Raw genomic sequence first — 18,047 nt, 5'->3', positions numbered from 1 at the left:
TTAAGGAAATGAGTGTGTTTTTGTAAATGCATGACTGCACAAACTGACTCCTAGTTTACAGCCTTAACACTGAGCCCAAGAACGTGACTTTATTAAACCTATTCTATCACACAAGTTAGACACAGTTTTGATACTGGCCACTTGCACAATTATGCAGCTCATGGTCTTTCATTTACTTATCTTGTAATGATAACTCCAGAAAAACAAATATCCTTTATAGCCGGGAATGATAAATAATGCTTTCCCCCTTTCTCAATATGTTCCAATGTCATAGACTGAATTGACTCAAGAGACTCATGATACTTCTGATAAGCTTCATAGGTAAAATGTTAAGGAAATTGCCAAGTTATTTAGTAGTTTATTGAGTTCCATTTAAATCCACAAGATCCAACATGAAAAAAAAATGTGATAACCTCCTACCAGCCACCTTCACTTTCTTCCCGCACTTGAATCAGGAAGTGAACGTGTATCAGCACACATGAGGGCGAGGCCATTTTCCACACACCTGAGTCAGCCACACCACAGCATGTTCGCACTGACTCACCATAATACATGAGGCCACCCTCATGTGTTCATGGTATTCATGGTATAGTTAGGTTTAAACCTGGGTTAAAGGTACATGCAGGCGTATTTATATAATTTAGGGTACATTTCACATCAGGAAAAGGTTGCAAAAACAATATGCTTTCTCAATAAACAACTATTGGTTTCAGTTTATACATTTTATCAGTGTAACTTATCTGCTAGTTGCCAAGCCTAATCATGAAACTATTTTGATATTACCAAAAAAAAAAGGTTTTCAGTTTGTCAACTATTTTGACCAATTTCACCATTTTGACTAATTTCAATGGCAGGCCTTGTCTGGCCAACCAAATATTATTTTCTTATATATTTATTTGAATTAAAATCATAGAACAATTGCAAACAATAATAATGTACCCACCATATATTGACAGGATAATAATATACTCCTTGAAAATAAGTTGTTGGAGCTCAAGCATAGAAAAAAACTTTGGTAAACATAATGTGTTCATAATGTCTGCCACAGAAGCAAATGCCATCACATGACACTGGTCACAGTTTTATGATAAACCATTTTTTAGTTTTTAAGGGGTATTTGGTAAACAAAATCTTGATTTCCAGTACAAATATCTAAACATTCTTAAATCAAGATCCAAAATGGCATAAGCTATTAAATCTTGCATATGAAATGATTTTCAAATTTAAGCGAGTTTTTGATTAAAACAAGAAAAAAATCAACTCATTTTGTTTGACATTTTTTTAAGCATACTTTTGCAAAACCTAATATCTTAAGTCATACATAACCTAATAATTTTAAGCAAAGCCTAAGTCATTTTGCCTCTTTAGTAATGTATGTGGATTTCAAGACAGTCTGGAAATCAAGACCAATATAGTGTCTAAATCCATCTAGTAGCATACCTGGTTTCTTCTAGTCACATTAACAATGGCAGGCCTTGTCTGGCCAACCAAATATTATTTTCTTATATATTTATTTGAATTAAAATCATAGAACAATTGCAAACAATAATAATGTACCCACCATATATTGACAGGATAATAATATACTCCTTGAAAATAAGTTGTTGGAGCTCAAGCATAGAAAAAAACAAAAATTATCATAATGTGTTCATAATGTCTGCCACAGAAGCAAATGCCATCACATGACACTGGTCACAGTTTTATGATAAACCATTTTTTAGTTTTTAAGGGGTATTTGGTAAACAAAATTCAATTTAAACCTAGCCTGTTTTTCTGAGGTATTTAGATTGTAGAAATAAACTTAGTTAATTAATAGATAATCTTGACTTTAACATTTTTATTCATTATTATGAACTCAAGACTCACTCAATTCAAAAAGTAGAATTGCAAATACTGTAATTTTTTGACATAATTTTTTTTGACAAGACATAAAAAGACATTTTCAAGCCAACCGAAAAACAGAGTGCACAAAATATATGTCGTATTCTCTTAATTGATCAAATTTGATATTTCTGAAGAAAATTGTTAGAAATAAACACAATTCCATCAATGACATGAAATGTACCTAAATTATGGAATGACCCATGCATATACAGTATATATTTTACCAAATATTAATATAAGTACAAAAAATAATAATAATATGCACAGTAAGTGAATTGCATCAAATTATTAATTTATTACATAGTAGTTAAAGGCACTTAATATAACGTGGGTCCAATGTTTTATACAATGCTCTGTAAGTGACTCCCTTCAGTTGAACACATTAATCATTTTATTTAGATCAGTCCAAGTAGTACAGTACAAAATTACTACACATGTACTTAATGCAATACTAAAATTGCAGCATGCATAAACAAACTGGTCACTGTAACTCCAGATTAACCAGAACTGTTATGCAAATGTGTCTGACATGTTAATGGCTGCACAGACGCAGATAGAGAGGAAGTGTGAGAGACAATGACAAGGGTGTGTTCTTCATAGCACCACCTATCATTGCGCAGAGTGTGTCACCGAGTACTTTAGTCTGAGCATATAAAAGAGGTGAGGTACATCTCTAGAGGGTTCAGAAAATTACAGACTGGAAGAGAATCAAAGCATTGTAAGAACTATACCGGTTCAGGGCCAACAAACAGGTATACTTCCCTTTATCTAGCACATGACACAGCGCTGAACATGTGGACTTTGTTACTTGTATTTGCTACTGGATCACCAGCTCTACTTCAGGCAGCACCGGTTCAGGGTGAGTGATGGTGAACTTACTTTTTATCTCAGAAGGGATTACTTATTTATCTCAGAAGTGCTTTGGTGGCGAGTGTCTTTACACACCTTGTAGTCGTGGTCAAGACAGATTTACAATTGCAAGATGAGGTCATACTTGCGATACTGATATGAATGTAGTAGTGAGATTGTAACCCTTTTTGCTTTTCACAACAAAGGCTATGGTTACAAAGCCCATAATTAATCTGCAGGTATAACAAGTTCAGCTGACTTCTGCTGTTATCTGTGAGACTTTAAAGACTGCATCCATAGAGGAAAAACTGAATCATAAAGGAAAATGAAAAGTTCCCACAATTCCACTCATACATTTGAATAAGTTTTCCAGTTAATCCTGAGTACATAATTTCAGATTTACATTTGCATTTCAGGTACGGAATGAATACATTAAAACGATTATTCTTATTAAATCTTCAAAACAGTCAGGCTGATAAATTGCTAATATTATTTTGTCTAAAAATAAACAAATAAGCAAAACAAAAATAAACAAATAAATAAAACCAATCATTTTAAATGCTACAAGTGAAATTAGGTATGTACATTCTAAAAATGCATATTTGAGATTTGATAAAAATGACATTTTGACAGTGTTATCAAATTTGTAAAGATTAACTTTAAGTGATTAAAGCGTTAGATGATGGCAAAAGTCATTTTAAGGATCAGATGAATGTGAATAAAGATTTTTGGAGACTATCTCGTCTTTTATTGTTTACTTTTAGTGCATTGAAGATGCTCTCTGTAGATAAATTTCAGACTATATGGCTTAAGATAAAAGCCTAGGTTGTATCACATAAACTTTATATCTTTACGAATGAAATTTAGATCTGACAGGTTTTAACTGATATCAGTATGGCTACAGATAAGATAAGTTCCAGAGTAATGAACTTTCTGCAATATGGCCCCTGGCTTGTTAAGTTTATTGTACATATAACACATCCTCTCAGTTCCTCAAGAGTTTATTAATCTCATATGCCTCCTCAGACTTTAACTTCATTGCAAAAAAAGATTTTCTTACTCAGTATTAATGTCTTGATTTCCAGTACAAATATCTAAACATTCTTAAATCAAGATCCAAAATGGCATAAGCTATTAAATCTTGCATATGAAATGATTTTCAAATTTAAGCGAGTTTTTGATTAAAACAAGAAAAAAATCAACTCATTTTGTTTGACATTTTTTTAAGCATACTTTTGCAAAACCTAATATCTTAAGTCATACATAACCTAATAATTTTAAGCAAAGCCTAAGTCATTTTGCCTCTTTAGTAATGTATGTGGATTTCAAGACAGTCTGGAAATCAAGACCAATATAGTGTCTAAATCCATCTAGTAGCATACCTGGTTTCTTCTAGTCACATTAAACTCACTTATTCTGCACACTATTTATCACTTGTTCATATCACTAACTGATGTCTTTAAAATCATATGCTGGTCTAAACGTGTTATTCTGAGACAAAAACGAGAGGTCATTTACAAAGTCAGTGGATTACAGATGGCCTAGATGTGTTACAGATGTGCTCACGTCTGCACATGCAATGAGTCATTAAGAGATTTATCTAATGATACCTAATGCTAAATTGCTCATCCGTCACACACACATCTGGCCCTCGTTTACAAACTAATAATTAGTACGATCACATGGAAAACAATGAATAAATAAATAAAGATTTCTGATTTTGAATATTCACATTAGTTTCCCTTTCGACAGGTTCCAGTGGCAGATGCAGCTTTGCCGGTGTTTTCCTTGTTGAGGGAACCAGCCGTTACTCTCTTACTTTCCATCAAGCTTTGGAATTGTGTCAGAGTTTTGATTACAAACTCGCAACACAGGAACAGGTCAATGACGCTTATAAAAAAGGCTTGAGAACATGCAGGTAAAGAAAGCAGGCTGTGTACAATAGCCTAGAGCTAAATAACATGTTCGGACATAAAAGTGCTTCTTTTGATATTGACTAATGGCAGTACTTAATTTTTAAATGAACCTCACACCTTTGTTTAGATTTGGCTGGATAGATGGACAAAATGTTATGTTCCTCCCACACGTTAATGGTCCAAACTGTGACTCCAGTTCCACCGAGATCACCTTCCATCCTGAAGCAGCAGGGTATCTTTCTGATGTCTACTGCTTTAACCCATCAGGTGAGGGTGTAAAGAAAATGGGGTATCTTACTGAGAAACACCATAAAAACAAACATACTCCAAACAGGTTTTGTCTTATTGACTTTTGATTTCCCTCCTACAAAGACGCATCACTAAACTGTGAAGATACTGGTAAATCTAACTCTGAAGACTTAACCAATGGAAACACAGCCACAGCAAGTACGTTCCCTCTATAATTCCTTGCAGTACCTAGAATTAGATTTTGATATCATGTGCTTTATTGTAGACTTTTTGCCTTAAATGGCTTAATCTTTTGGTGCATTAACTTTACCCTTTGAGTTGAGGGGTGTGTATTGTGAAGAAGCAAAGCATGCAGCAGACATACAATTCGTTGTTCATTATCCAACCACACCTAATCCAAAGTATTAGTCATATTTATGTGACCTCATGCATTTTTTACGCACCTGCAGTACCACAAAGAAGAAGGAACAAAAAGTTGCTGATTTTATTTGAGTACTCAGGAAGTGATTCCTTGTTCATTATTGTTTCTTGCTTAACCATTCACTCTGTACCAACGCAGCAAAGTATCTCGACATTCCACTCTTTTATTTTGCTTTGCTATCAGCACAGAAATGCAAAACACTGTACGTTTTTTGGCAGTAATCCTTTATCTGTTTTCTTGCGAAGATGAAAATTCACATGAAGACATTCTTACGGAGGTCGAGACTGAAGGCTTTCTAGTAGATGTGGAGGAGATAATGGGAAGAGTAAAAAGAGAAACTTCTGTTCTGAATGACATGGAGGTCCCCGTGAAATCCTCAACTGTGCATGCCTTGGAGGAACCCTCTACAACGACACACAATGAAGACAGCAAGGGCCCTACAAGCAAGCCCCGTTTTGTGAAGAGCTCGTCCCCTGTTACCTCCAGTGTTTTGTTCTCTGATACAGAGGGCAGTGGATCAGCATCAGATAATGAGACATTGTTTACAGATCCTGAGTCTAGTCTATTCACAATAACAATGACTGCCACAGAGGCAGCTGAGAGTACATCCATGCCAAATGAAATTGAGAAAACTTCAATTGTTGTAATCAAAGGTCGAAAAATGGAAGCCAGTCTTGAAGGTAAATATCCTTAACAATCCTGACCCTTATATAATGGATATTGTTGGGGTTGGTGGGGGATCATAAAGGCCAACATAGTGCCAGTGAGAACTGTGTGGCAGACATGTGCCTGGTTGCTATGGAAGCCTGTTCCACTTCAGAGTAAAGCAAATGTAACTAAAAAAAATGTAATTGTAACTTTATATCACACAATGATATTTCTCATAATTCTGTCTTAATATTTTACAGTTTGACTTTGTATGGCACAATATTACTATATTTCAACTTAATCTCCAATTACCTTTTTTATTTTTAGTCTAAGCCAAAAACATTTAGCTTCCATGGGATAGTTGACGATAGTTATATAAATAAGCTGCATTATAATTAATATTCATTTTTAATATCATGTGGTACATAATGTATTTTCTTAATATGTTGATATAAAAAACTTCAATTGTTGTAATCAAAGGTCGAAAAATGGAAGCCAGTCTTGAAGGTAAATATCCTTAACAATCCTGACCCTTATATAATGGATATTGTTGGGGTTGGTGGGGGATCATAAAGGCCAACATAGTGCCAGTGAGAACTGTGTGGCAGACATGTGCCTGGTTGCTATGGAAGCCTGTTCCACTTCAGAGTAAAGCAAATGTAACTAAAAAAAATGTAATTGTAACTTTATATCACACAATGATATTTCTCATAATTCTGTCTTAATATTTTACAGTTTGACTTTGTATGGCACAATATTACTATATTTCAACTTAATCTCCAATTACCTTTTTTATTTTTAGTCTAAGCCAAAAACATTTAGCTTCCATAGGATAGTTGACGATAGTTATATAAATAAGCTGCATTATAATTAATATTCATTTTTAATATCATGTGGTACATAATGTATTTGCTTAATATGTTGATATAAACTTTGTAATGATGTTATATAATACAGTATGTTAAGTCATCAAGTCTCATTACAAATGTATCTTCTGCAGGCACACAGAGTGGCCAAGAAAAGAAAGACGGACCATCTAGTAAGTTCTTGTGACAGCACTACAGCACTTCTTGACTTTTCATTCAACTGACATAATGTAATCTGTCAATTTACCATTTTCTCCCTTCTACAGCTTTGCTGATAATCTTTGCATTCTGTGTTGTTGTTGGAGTCATAGTATGCATAATTGTTGCTATTGCTACTAGAGACAAGTAAGCTTGCTTGTTAGATTTTTTTTCATTGATTGAATTCATCACATTCATCAGCCATTGCAGCCTGGCTTCAGTTTACTAAATGTAAGTCTTTACCTAGGTGGTACGGACCGAGACAGAGCAGAAACATCACTACTGAAGTGCACAACAAAGACTACAGTAAATCAGAAACACTGCCTCTGTCAGAGAAAGAACAGGAGATAGTGGCACTGATGAGTGTCGCGAAGCTGAAGAATGGTAAAATGGAGGACATTGCTGCCTGTCTGGATGAGCGTGAGAAAGAGTATTTAATGTAATGCTTTAAATCCTGTGTATTAACAGGTTTAAACTCTTTTGTTCTTTTTATTTGCACTAGTGATGTTTTTTTATGATTTTTAATGCAATTTGCTTCCGTTTTTGTTGCTTCAAAATGCTTCGTATTTCACATTTATTTTCTAATATAAAGTATTTTTTTTCTCAGTAATAAATAAATGCTTATTATCTCTTACTGAATGATGGTTAATAATGATATGGTGAGAAAACATTTTTATACTGGTTTTCATCTGTTCGTAAGTACTATGTACTGTGTGAGATATGATGCATTTTTGAATGTTAGACATTGCCCTGTATTTTATAAGAAACCCTATGCAGTTTGTAAAGCAATGAAGCAATTGTAAACCATTTCATTTTTTAAATTACCCATAAAGATGTATTTTGTCAAATTTTCATCTGTTCGTAAGTACTATGTACTGTGTGAGATATGATGCATTTTTTGAATGTTAGACATTGCCCTGTATTTTATAAGAAACCCTATGCAGTTTGTAAAGCAATGAAGCAATTGTAAACCATTTCATTTTTTAAATTACCCATAAAGATGTATTTTGTCAAGCTCTCAGAGCACATTTTGGGTGGGATGAGTCTTTCAATAAAACATGAAATTTGAACAAGGTATGGGAACTTTAATTAATTAGTTCAGTTATAGAAGCTGGATGTAAAAATTAATGAGTGAGATATAAAATCATATGATAAATACAATTTACCCTTTTACATTTTATTTATTGTGCATCACTGCCAAAGATTTGGAGAAAGAAAGAAAGAAACGCCACTGAGACAAGAAGCATTGACTTTATTTCCATTCTGTTATAGCTTTTTCATAGAAAAATAGAGGAAAAAGACCAATTTAAAAAGTTGATGCAAAATCAAGTTTGGTAGACAAGTAATACAATATCTTCGAAACCAAACAGGGCTGCAAAAAAAAAAAAAAAAGCAGAATGATACAATTTTTGTTAACATAAATCACTGTACATCTACATATGTGTCAGGCCCTGCCTGAACAGATATTCTAACAGTGCACACTTTTATATTATAGATACTGTATCTAGGTTGTGTATAATTTCCTTAAGATACATACTCAAGATCTCTGTACTCTACAAGGCTGTTAAATCTGTAACAAGCCTGGTTTAAATTGATTATTAATTTGACTTTTTCCCCTAGAGTCATTATTCCTACCAGAATGTTTAACAATACACAATATTTGAGATACAATATCATCATGAATTGTAACAGTGAAACATATGCTTACATTAATATACATACATTTTTTCTCATCAATGTTTCACAGCAAGTTCCCTGTGACTTGTGCTGTATTATAGCAATAACTACTTAAGACAACCTGTTACAATCTAATCTACCTAGTAAAATACTGAATTAGAATACATAGATTGCCATTGTTTTATAAAACAATAGGCAAAATGCAATGAAATTCTACACTTTGATTTGCATGAAAAATATATCTAAAATAGAACCACATACATGTGTATTTATTTATATACAGAAAGTGCAAGGAGGCACTTTAATGAGAACATTTTAAGATTCTGGTACAAAAGAGGAACGCCGATCGATGAAGTAATAGCAGACTACCAAATAAGTGGTGCAAATGTAATAATAGATCTCAATTCTGACATCTCTTTTCTGTTATATGCTAACAACCTGAGCACCAAATAACTTGAGGGCCTCTCTTATCAGCGTGAATATAGAATCCATTCAACTGGACATAATATCGGAGTATCCAAGAAGGCTCCTCAGAGAATGAAACACTATTACTGGTCTAAGGTCCAAGAAAATAGGATTGCATTTAATATTAATGTCATAGTCTTCTGTCTGCAGTTTGCAGTTGAAATCTTCAAGGCAAGATTGTAACTTAGCAAATAAATACATAAATAAATTGACAACTTAAAGCACACAGATACATACAAAACCTACACACATGCAAGTCCCTTCCCTCAAACATAAACACGCATGGACACTTATTAAAGTCTGAATGAAAACTATTTAGTCCACTATGCAGGATATTAAACTCAACAGTCCTTGCAGTAACGTCAATTTACTCAATGTCATACTTCATTTCTGATCGCTCTGTAATTGCTGACGTGGCATTTACGTCGGGCAGCATCTAAAAATAAGTGGCAGCATTTGGGGGCAAACCACTATTTCAGAACCTCTAAGTACATTGGTAAGCTCTTATAAGAGGCTGATCTGGAGTGCTGCCACCAAGGGTTAATCCCCCTAAGCTGAGCCAGTCAAAGGTATCTTCAGCAAACAAGCTGCACTTCTCTCCTCCTGCCACTAGTAGTGCTCTAGGGTCAATCTGGGGCTGGACAAACCATTGCGATCCTTCTATGCGGAAGCCTTAAGGCAGCAGGTTTCAGACCAATCCTCAAACCCAAGGCCTAGAATTCTAACTATCGTAATCCTTGAGTGTAAATAATAACAGCTTAAAATGTAGCCTGCCCTTTATCCCAACTGAACCACCCGCTACTTGAGCTACGTTCTCTTCCTTTTGTGTATCAAATGTACTGAGATTGTCATACAAAAGTCAATGCTTGTGCATATGAAAAGTTCTGTCTGTGGTAACTTCTGACTGTTTATATGTACAAAATTAGCATTTGGTTTTCACCAGAAAGGATAAGCTTGCGGGACTCAGGATAAGGCGGAGCTGGATCTGTGTTACTCGCGTATCCATGGTTCCTCCTCAACAAGTGAGAAGTCCGCAGGGGAGCCATTTGAGGCCAAGGTTACCTGAAAGCAATTATCAGGAACAACTAACTATTGAACCAAGGCACAGTCAAAATGCATTAACCAGTGCTTACTAAACTGTTTATGGTTTGGAGCAGAGAATCCAGGTAGTTTGATATTTTAACAGCACAATTTATATCCGAATTCATAGAAATGTACCCACCACCGGACAGATAATAATTAGCTGCAGCGGGATTCCTTACAGAATGCTGAAAGACTGAATACAGATAGAGAAAATAATTTGAATCATTATATTTTATAAATATAAACTTTGTATTTGATTTATTTTTACTAATTACAGTGAATCTCTGCCCAAAACTAATCTTCTAAAGGGTTTGTGAAAAAGTGCCACATGGGCATGTGTGGTACTCAGGATAAGGCGGAGCTGGATCTGTGTTACTCGCGTATCCATGGTTCCTCCTCAACAAGTGAGAAGTCCGCAGGGGAGCCATTTGAGGCCAAGGTTACCTGAAAGCAATTATCAGGAACAACTAACTATTGAACCAAGGCACAGTCAAAATGCATTAACCAGTGCTTACTAAACTGTTTATGGTTTGGAGCAGAGAATCCAGGTAGTTTGATATTTTAACAGCACAATTTATATCCGAATTCACAGAAATGTACCCACCACCGGACAGATAATAATTAGCTGCAGCGGGATTCCTTACAGAATGCTGAAAGACTGAATACAGATAGAGAAAATCATTTGAATCATTATATTTTATAAATATAAACTTTGTATTTTATTTATTTTTACTAATTACAGTGAATCTCTGCCCAAAACTAATCTTCTAAAGGGTTTGTGAAAAAGTGCCACATGGGCTACCACACAGACCTATGCATTTGTGAAACACAGGGTCAAAAAGAGGCATAAAATTCACAAAAAAGAAAGAAAACAGCTGCAGTTTTAAAACCATTGAGCTTGAAAGAAATGAAATAGCAGCCTTTGTTGTCTCAAAATGTAGATGGTAAAAATGAGGCGTGCATTAATACACTGCTTTGTTTCGCTTTCATTTTTGGTTGAGAACAGAGAAAGGCATCTTGGCATTAGTACTATACAAACATTTGAACGATTTACTGTGCTCATGTGTATAATTGCCAAACTGATGATATCCAGATACTGATATGGACATACAAAGTCTGTACAAAAACTGCTATTTCACCAAGGACCAGAACAAATAAATAAACCATATTTATTTATTCCTTCATTCTGTTTAATGTATTATGCATTCACATCCGGAATGACCAAAAAATACAAAAGTGTAATAAATAAAAAATCACAACGGTACATACAATGTCGGGGAAAGAAATAAAAGCATCTACATACAGGTTTCTATGTCTGTGAGAGTAAAATGTACCTTGCAGTCATCTATTTGGACCGGCTGATAGGAGTTGTGAGATGCATATACACCGTGGTTAGTGTTATTCTCAAAAAAGGATTGTGTCTTGGCCATCTCAAAGTCATCTGGCCTTATCTGCTGTGCATCGAACAGGTCAAGCTCATCTTTGGAGAGGTGGTACACGATTCCCGCCCCGTACGAGTCACCAACGACATTGACTGATGTTCGGAAACGATCACTGTTTGATAAAGCAGAAGGAAACAAAGAAAGGTGCCACATCTCTCAATACTAAACGACTCCAAATGTCATTAGGACTTGTACTAACATGCAAAGCAAATGCCTAAACATGCCTTGAGATTTGCTTTAACAACAAATCTTAATCTGGGGATCATTTGCATATCATATCTAGATCATATAATATAGATTGTGTCCTTGATTGGCAACTATTTCATGAGTTAATTTTTTTTTTCCACTGAAAGAGCAGAGAGAGAGAGAGAGAGAGAGAGAGAGAGAGAGAGATTGGTTTAACTTACAGCAGCCAGTCGACTGCTACCAGCAAACTGATGTCTTGAGTCGGTAGACCCACAGCTGTCAAGATCAGAAGCATCGTCACCAGGCCAGCACTGGGAATACTTGCTGCTCCTACGCTAGCGAGAGTCGCCGTAAGGCTACAAACAAAACAGAAATATTTCATTTGATAAGATCGTTCATTTGATAACTGCAAACTTTAATACATCACATGACTCATTCTCACTTGGAAAATCGTATAATGTGATTTTATCAATAGTTTGCTTCAAACAAGTATACTGATCATAAAGGAATAAATCTGCTAAAAAGGTCCAAGCTGTCATTACTTATTCACCCTAATGTCAGTCCAAAACCATATGCTGTGATGTGTTTTCTGTAGAACTGAGAAAGAGAGCTTTCAAAGAATCCTCATGCAGCTATCGTTCATACAGTTCATACTGACCATAAGCTAGAAATAATATATTTCCTAGTCTTCTGAAACAGTATGATAGTTTTATATGACAAACACACTGAAATGTAATTCTTCATTTACTAATAATCACTCCTGCTAATGAGTTGCTAGCGGCTGCTACCTGATAGAATAAGTCAAAGATTTGAAAAGTAGATCAGTCCAGTTCATTAAAGAAACCACTACTTTGAGCCGATTCTTTTCAATGACCTGGTTAATAGAATTCACAAATCAAATTGTACTATTCTTTCCTGACTCAATGATCCAGATGTACCCAGGACAGAGCACAATTCATATTAGACTACTTTTCTGGTGCTTTTTTGATATCATCATGAGAGCTTGAAGACATGATTACTATGAACTGTCATTGTATGGCAAAAACTGTTTTTGTTTAATGGGAAAAACATAACACTAAACAAGTTTGGAATGATGTGAGGACAAATAATTACTAAAGTTTCATTTTTGGAAAATCTATTCCTTTAATTTTATAAAGCTACCTGCAGTGACTCAGCTCAGCAGGTACATGCCATCAGAATAGCATTTTTGCAAAGTATATTCATTTCTGCGTCCAGACATGTTGTCTTACCTCACTGTCACAATCTGACCAGGATCAAGTTCTATTCCATTCATCTGGGCAATAAAGATGGCCGCTACAGCCTCGTAAAGTGCTGTACCATCCATGTTGATTGTTGCTCCAACAGGTAATACAAAACGAGTCACTCTCTTGTCGATGCCCAGATTTTCCTCCAGACAGCGGAAAGTAACAGGTAATGTCCCAGCACTACAAAAGACACATATCAAGATTTCAGAACAGATTCTTGTCATTATTCATAACTCAACTTCCAAACATGTCAAATTAAATAATTGCCTTCTCTTTATTTAACTCAATATGTGTCCTAATTCTCAAAGGTTTACAAAAAACAAGGCACAGTTATAGAAAATTTTGTTATTTACCTTGAAGCTGTTCCTAAAGCGGTGACCCATGCCTGGAAAATTCCCATGAAGAACGTGAATGGGTTTTTCCGAACAAAAATAAAATATATTAAGGGAAGGAAAATCCCTCCGTGAATAATAAGTCCAACGATGACAGTGACCATGTACATTCCCAGCTGCTTGGCCACCATTTCCAAATCATTAATTGAAATGATCTTGCCACAGATCAAACACGCAATACCAATGGGGGAATACCTGTTACAGGACAGAGATGTGGAGTAAAGTCAACTAACAGGTTAATCAGACAGTTAAAGGCAGTTAAACTGTTAAAGTCACCATCATTACACTACTTTTCAAAAGTTTGGGAGAAAAGTAAAAAAAAAAAGTGACATGACATGTGGCCAAGTATGGTGACCCTGGAGAGCAGCTGGGGGTTTGGTGCCTTGCTCAAGGGCACCTCAGTCGTGGTATTGAAGGTGGGCAAGAGCGCTGTACACTCACTCCCTCCCTCCCTCCCTCCCGCTACCTACAATCCCTGCCGGTACAAGACTCGAACCCACAACCTTTGGTTAACAAGTCCAAACTCTCTAACTATTAGGCCACGACTGCCCCCAGGGTTCAGTAAGAGTTAAAATAATACTTTTAGGGCCCTATTTTAACGATCTAAGCACGGCGCAGGTGCACTCAGGGTTGAAGGTGGGCAAGAGCGCTGTACACTCACTCCCGCTACCTACAATCCCTGCCGGTACAAGACTCGAACCCACAACCTTTGGTTAACAAGTCCAAACTCTCTAACTATTAGGCCACGACTTCCCCCAGGGTTCAGTAAGAGTTAAAATAATACTTTTAGGGCCCTATTTTAACGATCTAAGCACGGCGCAGGTGCACTCAGGGTGTGTCCGACTCCACTTTTGCTACTTTAACGACGGGAAAACTGTAGGCGCGCCAGGGCGCATGGTCTAAAGGGTTGTCCCTATTTTCTTAATGAGTAATGGGTGTTTTTTGGGCGTAACGTGCAATAAACCAATCAGAGTCGCATCTCCCATCCTCTTTAAAAGCCAGTTGTGCTCGCGCCATGGCGGGTTCGCTGTTTACGTGGCGGAATGTAATTTTTTATTTTTAAAAATGTATGTGTGCTGCTGCGCGTCCCTGTGTGTGTAATAAGCAAAGTGTACGCGCGTTGTGCACCCGCCTATAGGCGCATATTACTAACGCGCTCTTTAAATAACAAAGGAAAAATATTGCGCCAGACTTTAGACCAGGTTTGAGTTGGTATGGCGCAGTCTATTTTCAGTTCCTAAAAATAGCAACGCGCCAACAATGCGCATGAACACACCTCCTTTTTTAGACCAGCACGCCCATGGGCGCACAAATGGGTGCAAATGCATTTGCTATGTAAACAACGCGGCGCAGGACAGGAAAATGAGAACTGCTTCGGGCTGAAACTAATAAAAACACTTGCGCCGTGCCTTGCGCCGCATTGCGCCGGGTGTATGATAGGGCCCTTAGAGTTAATAATAATACTTTTACTCAGCAAGGACACAACTAAACAAAAGTGACAGTACATTTATAAAGTTAGAAAATATTTATATTTCTATTTCTAGTTATTTTGAACTTTTTATGTATCACCATGCAGCACAGATTTCTTTTCAACATAAATAATAATCAGAATAACAATAATTAAAAACAATAAAAAAAAAGAGCACCAAATCGGCATTATAGAATGATTTCTGAAGGCTCATGTGATACTGAACTGGAGTAATGGCTGCTGAAAATACAGCTTTGTCGTCACAGGTATAAAATACATTAAAATAGCAAACAATTTTATAAAATTGTAGTAACATTTTATAATATTCACATTTTTACTGTATTTTTGATCAACTAATGCAAACTTGGTGAGCATAAGAGACGTATTTTGAAAAATACTTTCTTAAAATTACCCCAAACCTTTGAATGGTAGTGTACATACAGATAATTAATGTTGGGAATGGAAATCATGTAAACTTTACTCATTTACGTCATTAACAATCATAAAAGCTGACCACATGATCATGCCGACAAGCTTCATAACGATCTCGTTGAGAACGTTGAAGAACTCAAGCATCAGCTTGGCCCTTTCTCCCATCTTTCCCATGCAAATCCCGAATGCCACAAAGAACCCAATGAGACCTACAGAGACACACATTGCCACCATGTTAATTTGAAGTACATAAATGACAAGTTCATGCATATACTATGTGATAAAGCCATTCATTACCTAAAACATTCATGCCACTCTTGAATTGAAGAGACTTCTTAATCACATATTTTGCTGCGCTCTTGGTTGCATTTCGTCCAAACCGATTTGGATGTGGAGGAGGACCTACTTCTACCTTGCTACTAACAGTCTGGATCTACATAAAGAGATAGAAGAACTGTTAATTAAATATTACCGAAAGACTCGTCAAAATTAACAGATGAAAGATCAACCGAAATGGCTGAGATTAAATGGATGAAATTATATGAAATCAAAAGCACATTGGACACCCACACACCTGCTGAAAACAAGCCTGAACGAGATTTTCTGGAAACAGATTTCTGATGAGATCAAAGAAGGCATCTAAACTGGACACTTCATCGTTTTTTTTCCCCTCACCGAGGTTTGCCTTCAGTTTGGGGTTACCAGGGTGGATGAGGAGCACTAAGATCACCCCCAACATAGCTGCAATGATGGTGGTAGACATGTAATACACCATGGCCCTTGTGCCTAGACGACCACTGGACTTGGCATCCAACCCTGCTAATCCTAAAAAATAAAGAGCATGGCATTTAAACTACATTAAATATTACTACATAAATACTACTTCACAGGGCACCATTACTCTTTCTTTTTTAAACTACTAAAGCATTGTACACTAAAATTTACACACAAAAGTTATTTCTCAAGATTAAGTTTCATAATTATTTCTGAATGAGTAATGAATCCAGAGCGTTTTTAATTTTCGAATTGCACCTCTTTTTCGGTAACATGTTTAAAATTGTTCTGTTCATGAGCTGCTGAAACTGATCCACCCTAAAATTTGAAAGGCATGCTTTTTTCCCCCCTTACACTGGATTACAAAGAAAAAGTCAAAAGGCAAACGATGGCTTAATCATTACAAAAGTACTATTTCTTTTGATATTCCTTGGTTAAACTATAAAAGCTATAACACTGTGGTTATAACTTGAACTCTGATGTCATTGCAGGCATTATTTCTACAACTGTTTTCTTTTTTTCTTGCATTTTTGATGGTTTAACATCAAACACACAGCAGAAAAAGAAGAAGAAAAAAGGGGGTATTATTGTTTTGTGCTGATAGTATTGTTGGAGGTGTTTAGCAAAGCATATAACAGTACCTGTGATCAAACTTGAGATGATCAGAGGCAAAATCACCATTTTTAACATCCTCATGAGAATGTCACCCGGGAAGGCAATGACCATAATGACATCAGGAGGGAGTGGGGATGCATACCGCAGTAGAATACCAGCTACTGAACCAATGATCACACCTAAAATACAGACAGAGAATCACAATGAGCATTGGGACATTTCACTGAAAAATAATACTGAAGCTTTTGTAAAGTATTCACAACATTCACAAAACTTTAATTTAAAGATGCTTGATTCAACCAGCTGAAGGAAATACTTATTCAAAGAATACATTTAGAATTTATTATTATTATTATTATTATACATTTTTTTACATTTAAATCTCATGTCTGGGAAGACTTCTCACAGCCAATCAGATCTGAGGACCACAAGTAACTGTTGTGTATATATATATATATATATATATATATTCAAATACTCAAAAGATTAATACTGTTAAAAGTGTAGATCTACGCGTTTCAGCTACACAGTACCGAATATTAACATATTGTCTGATGAGTAGCACTGAGTATCAGGTAATGCAAAAAAATATTAACAGACCAACAGTGTTTTAACATGCTTAGTGCTTTAATGAAATAACTGAGTCTAATAAATGGACAGCTGCAATGCATTCTTTTTGCAAATTTGCAAAAAAAAAAAAAGCTCCTTAGTTATAACTGAAAATACTGCAATAAAAAATTATATTTTACCATAAACAGTAACAAGTGTTCTTTCATTAGCAAATTGACACCTAGGTGCTACATTCACCTACAGTACAAACTAAAATGCAAAAATGCTAAAGTAACTTGCCAAGAATTGTGAGCATGAGTATCAGATTCTTCATGATTTTGTCACAGCAGCCTCCACACATGGACTCTTCAGGTGGTGAAGGAGGGTCCAGATGATTCTCATGCATTCTGATTTCCACTTGCTTCTGCATTTTGTTGGCACTGGTGGACAGAAGAAGTGGAGCATACAGTAAAGTATGTCAATATAAATTATCTAATCGAGGAACACTAGCAAACACCACTAGCTACGTTTGTGATTTCATGTCCTTCTGAAAATTACCACTTTACACAAAATTCATTCATTTTTGCTAGAAATACAAATTGTTGTTGGTGTCAGTATGTGTGACCAAGATACGTTTGTGTATGACATGCTGCAAACGCAATGACACC

General features: G+C 35.8%; 2 protein-coding genes across 3 annotated transcripts; one reads left to right on the top strand and one right to left on the bottom strand.

The window, feature by feature from the left end:
• The first annotated feature begins 2,544 nt into the window (after window positions 1-2,544).
• LOC107600451 (CD44 antigen-like) lies at window positions 2,545-7,525 on the top strand. The gene is made up of 8 exons (XM_016292353.1): window positions 2,545-2,743; window positions 4,486-4,651; window positions 4,777-4,916; window positions 5,022-5,096; window positions 5,565-5,999; window positions 6,968-7,006; window positions 7,100-7,178; window positions 7,279-7,525. The coding sequence occupies exons 1-8, from the start codon at window positions 2,677-2,679 to the stop codon at window positions 7,472-7,474; spliced, it is 1,197 nt and encodes a 398-aa protein (XP_016147839.1). The 5' UTR covers window positions 2,545-2,676; the 3' UTR covers window positions 7,475-7,525.
• A 3,086-nt stretch (window positions 7,526-10,611) lies between these two features.
• slc1a2a (solute carrier family 1 member 2a) lies at window positions 10,612-17,819 on the bottom strand. 2 transcript variants are annotated; one of them, XM_016292351.1, is made up of 10 exons: window positions 17,680-17,819; window positions 16,857-17,009; window positions 16,016-16,266; window positions 15,739-15,874; window positions 15,524-15,650; window positions 13,503-13,736; window positions 13,135-13,329; window positions 12,106-12,240; window positions 11,591-11,810; window positions 10,612-10,700 (listed from the first exon to the last, which is right to left on the bottom strand). In XM_016292351.1, the coding sequence occupies exons 1-10, from the start codon at window positions 17,807-17,809 to the stop codon at window positions 10,629-10,631; spliced, it is 1,653 nt and encodes a 550-aa protein (XP_016147837.1). In that variant the 5' UTR covers window positions 17,810-17,819; the 3' UTR covers window positions 10,612-10,628. The 2 variants fall into 2 exon arrangements, with proteins under 2 accessions (XP_016147837.1, XP_016147838.1); XM_016292352.1 differs by lacking the exon at window positions 10,612-10,700 and adding an exon at window positions 10,707-10,914.
• Between the last annotated feature and the right edge of the window lie 228 nt (window positions 17,820-18,047).

This window comes from Sinocyclocheilus grahami, unplaced genomic scaffold, assembly GCF_001515645.1.
Source record: "Sinocyclocheilus grahami isolate Dianchi unplaced genomic scaffold, SAMN03320097.WGS_v1.1 scaffold284.1, whole genome shotgun sequence".
In the NCBI taxonomy this organism is placed as follows: Eukaryota; Metazoa; Chordata; class Actinopteri; order Cypriniformes; family Cyprinidae; genus Sinocyclocheilus; species Sinocyclocheilus grahami.
The sequence above is the reverse complement of the archived record's forward strand: the minus strand, read 5'-3'. Positions and strand labels throughout refer to the sequence as shown.

Excerpts from the sequence above, each read along its gene's own strand:
- LOC107600451 (XM_016292353.1), top strand. The coding sequence starts at position 2,677 with ATGTGGACTTTGTTACTTGTATTTGCTACTGGATCACCAGCTCTACTT. Across the intron at positions 4,652-4,776 it reads AAAGGCTTGAGAACATGCAG|ATTTGGCTGGATAGATGGAC; the intron begins GTAAAGAAAGCA and ends ACCTTTGTTTAG. Across the intron at positions 5,097-5,564 it reads TGGAAACACAGCCACAGCAA|ATGAAAATTCACATGAAGAC; the intron begins GTACGTTCCCTC and ends TTTCTTGCGAAG.
- slc1a2a (XM_016292351.1), bottom strand. The coding sequence starts at position 17,809 with ATGCAGAAGCAAGTGGAAATCAGAATGCATGAGAATCATCTGGACCCT. Across the intron at positions 13,330-13,502 it reads GCTTTAGGAACAGCTTCAAG|TGCTGGGACATTACCTGTTA; the intron begins GTAAATAACAAA and ends TGTCTTTTGTAG. Across the intron at positions 10,701-11,590 it reads TCCAAATAGATGACTGCAAG|GTAACCTTGGCCTCAAATGG; the intron begins GTACATTTTACT and ends AATTGCTTTCAG.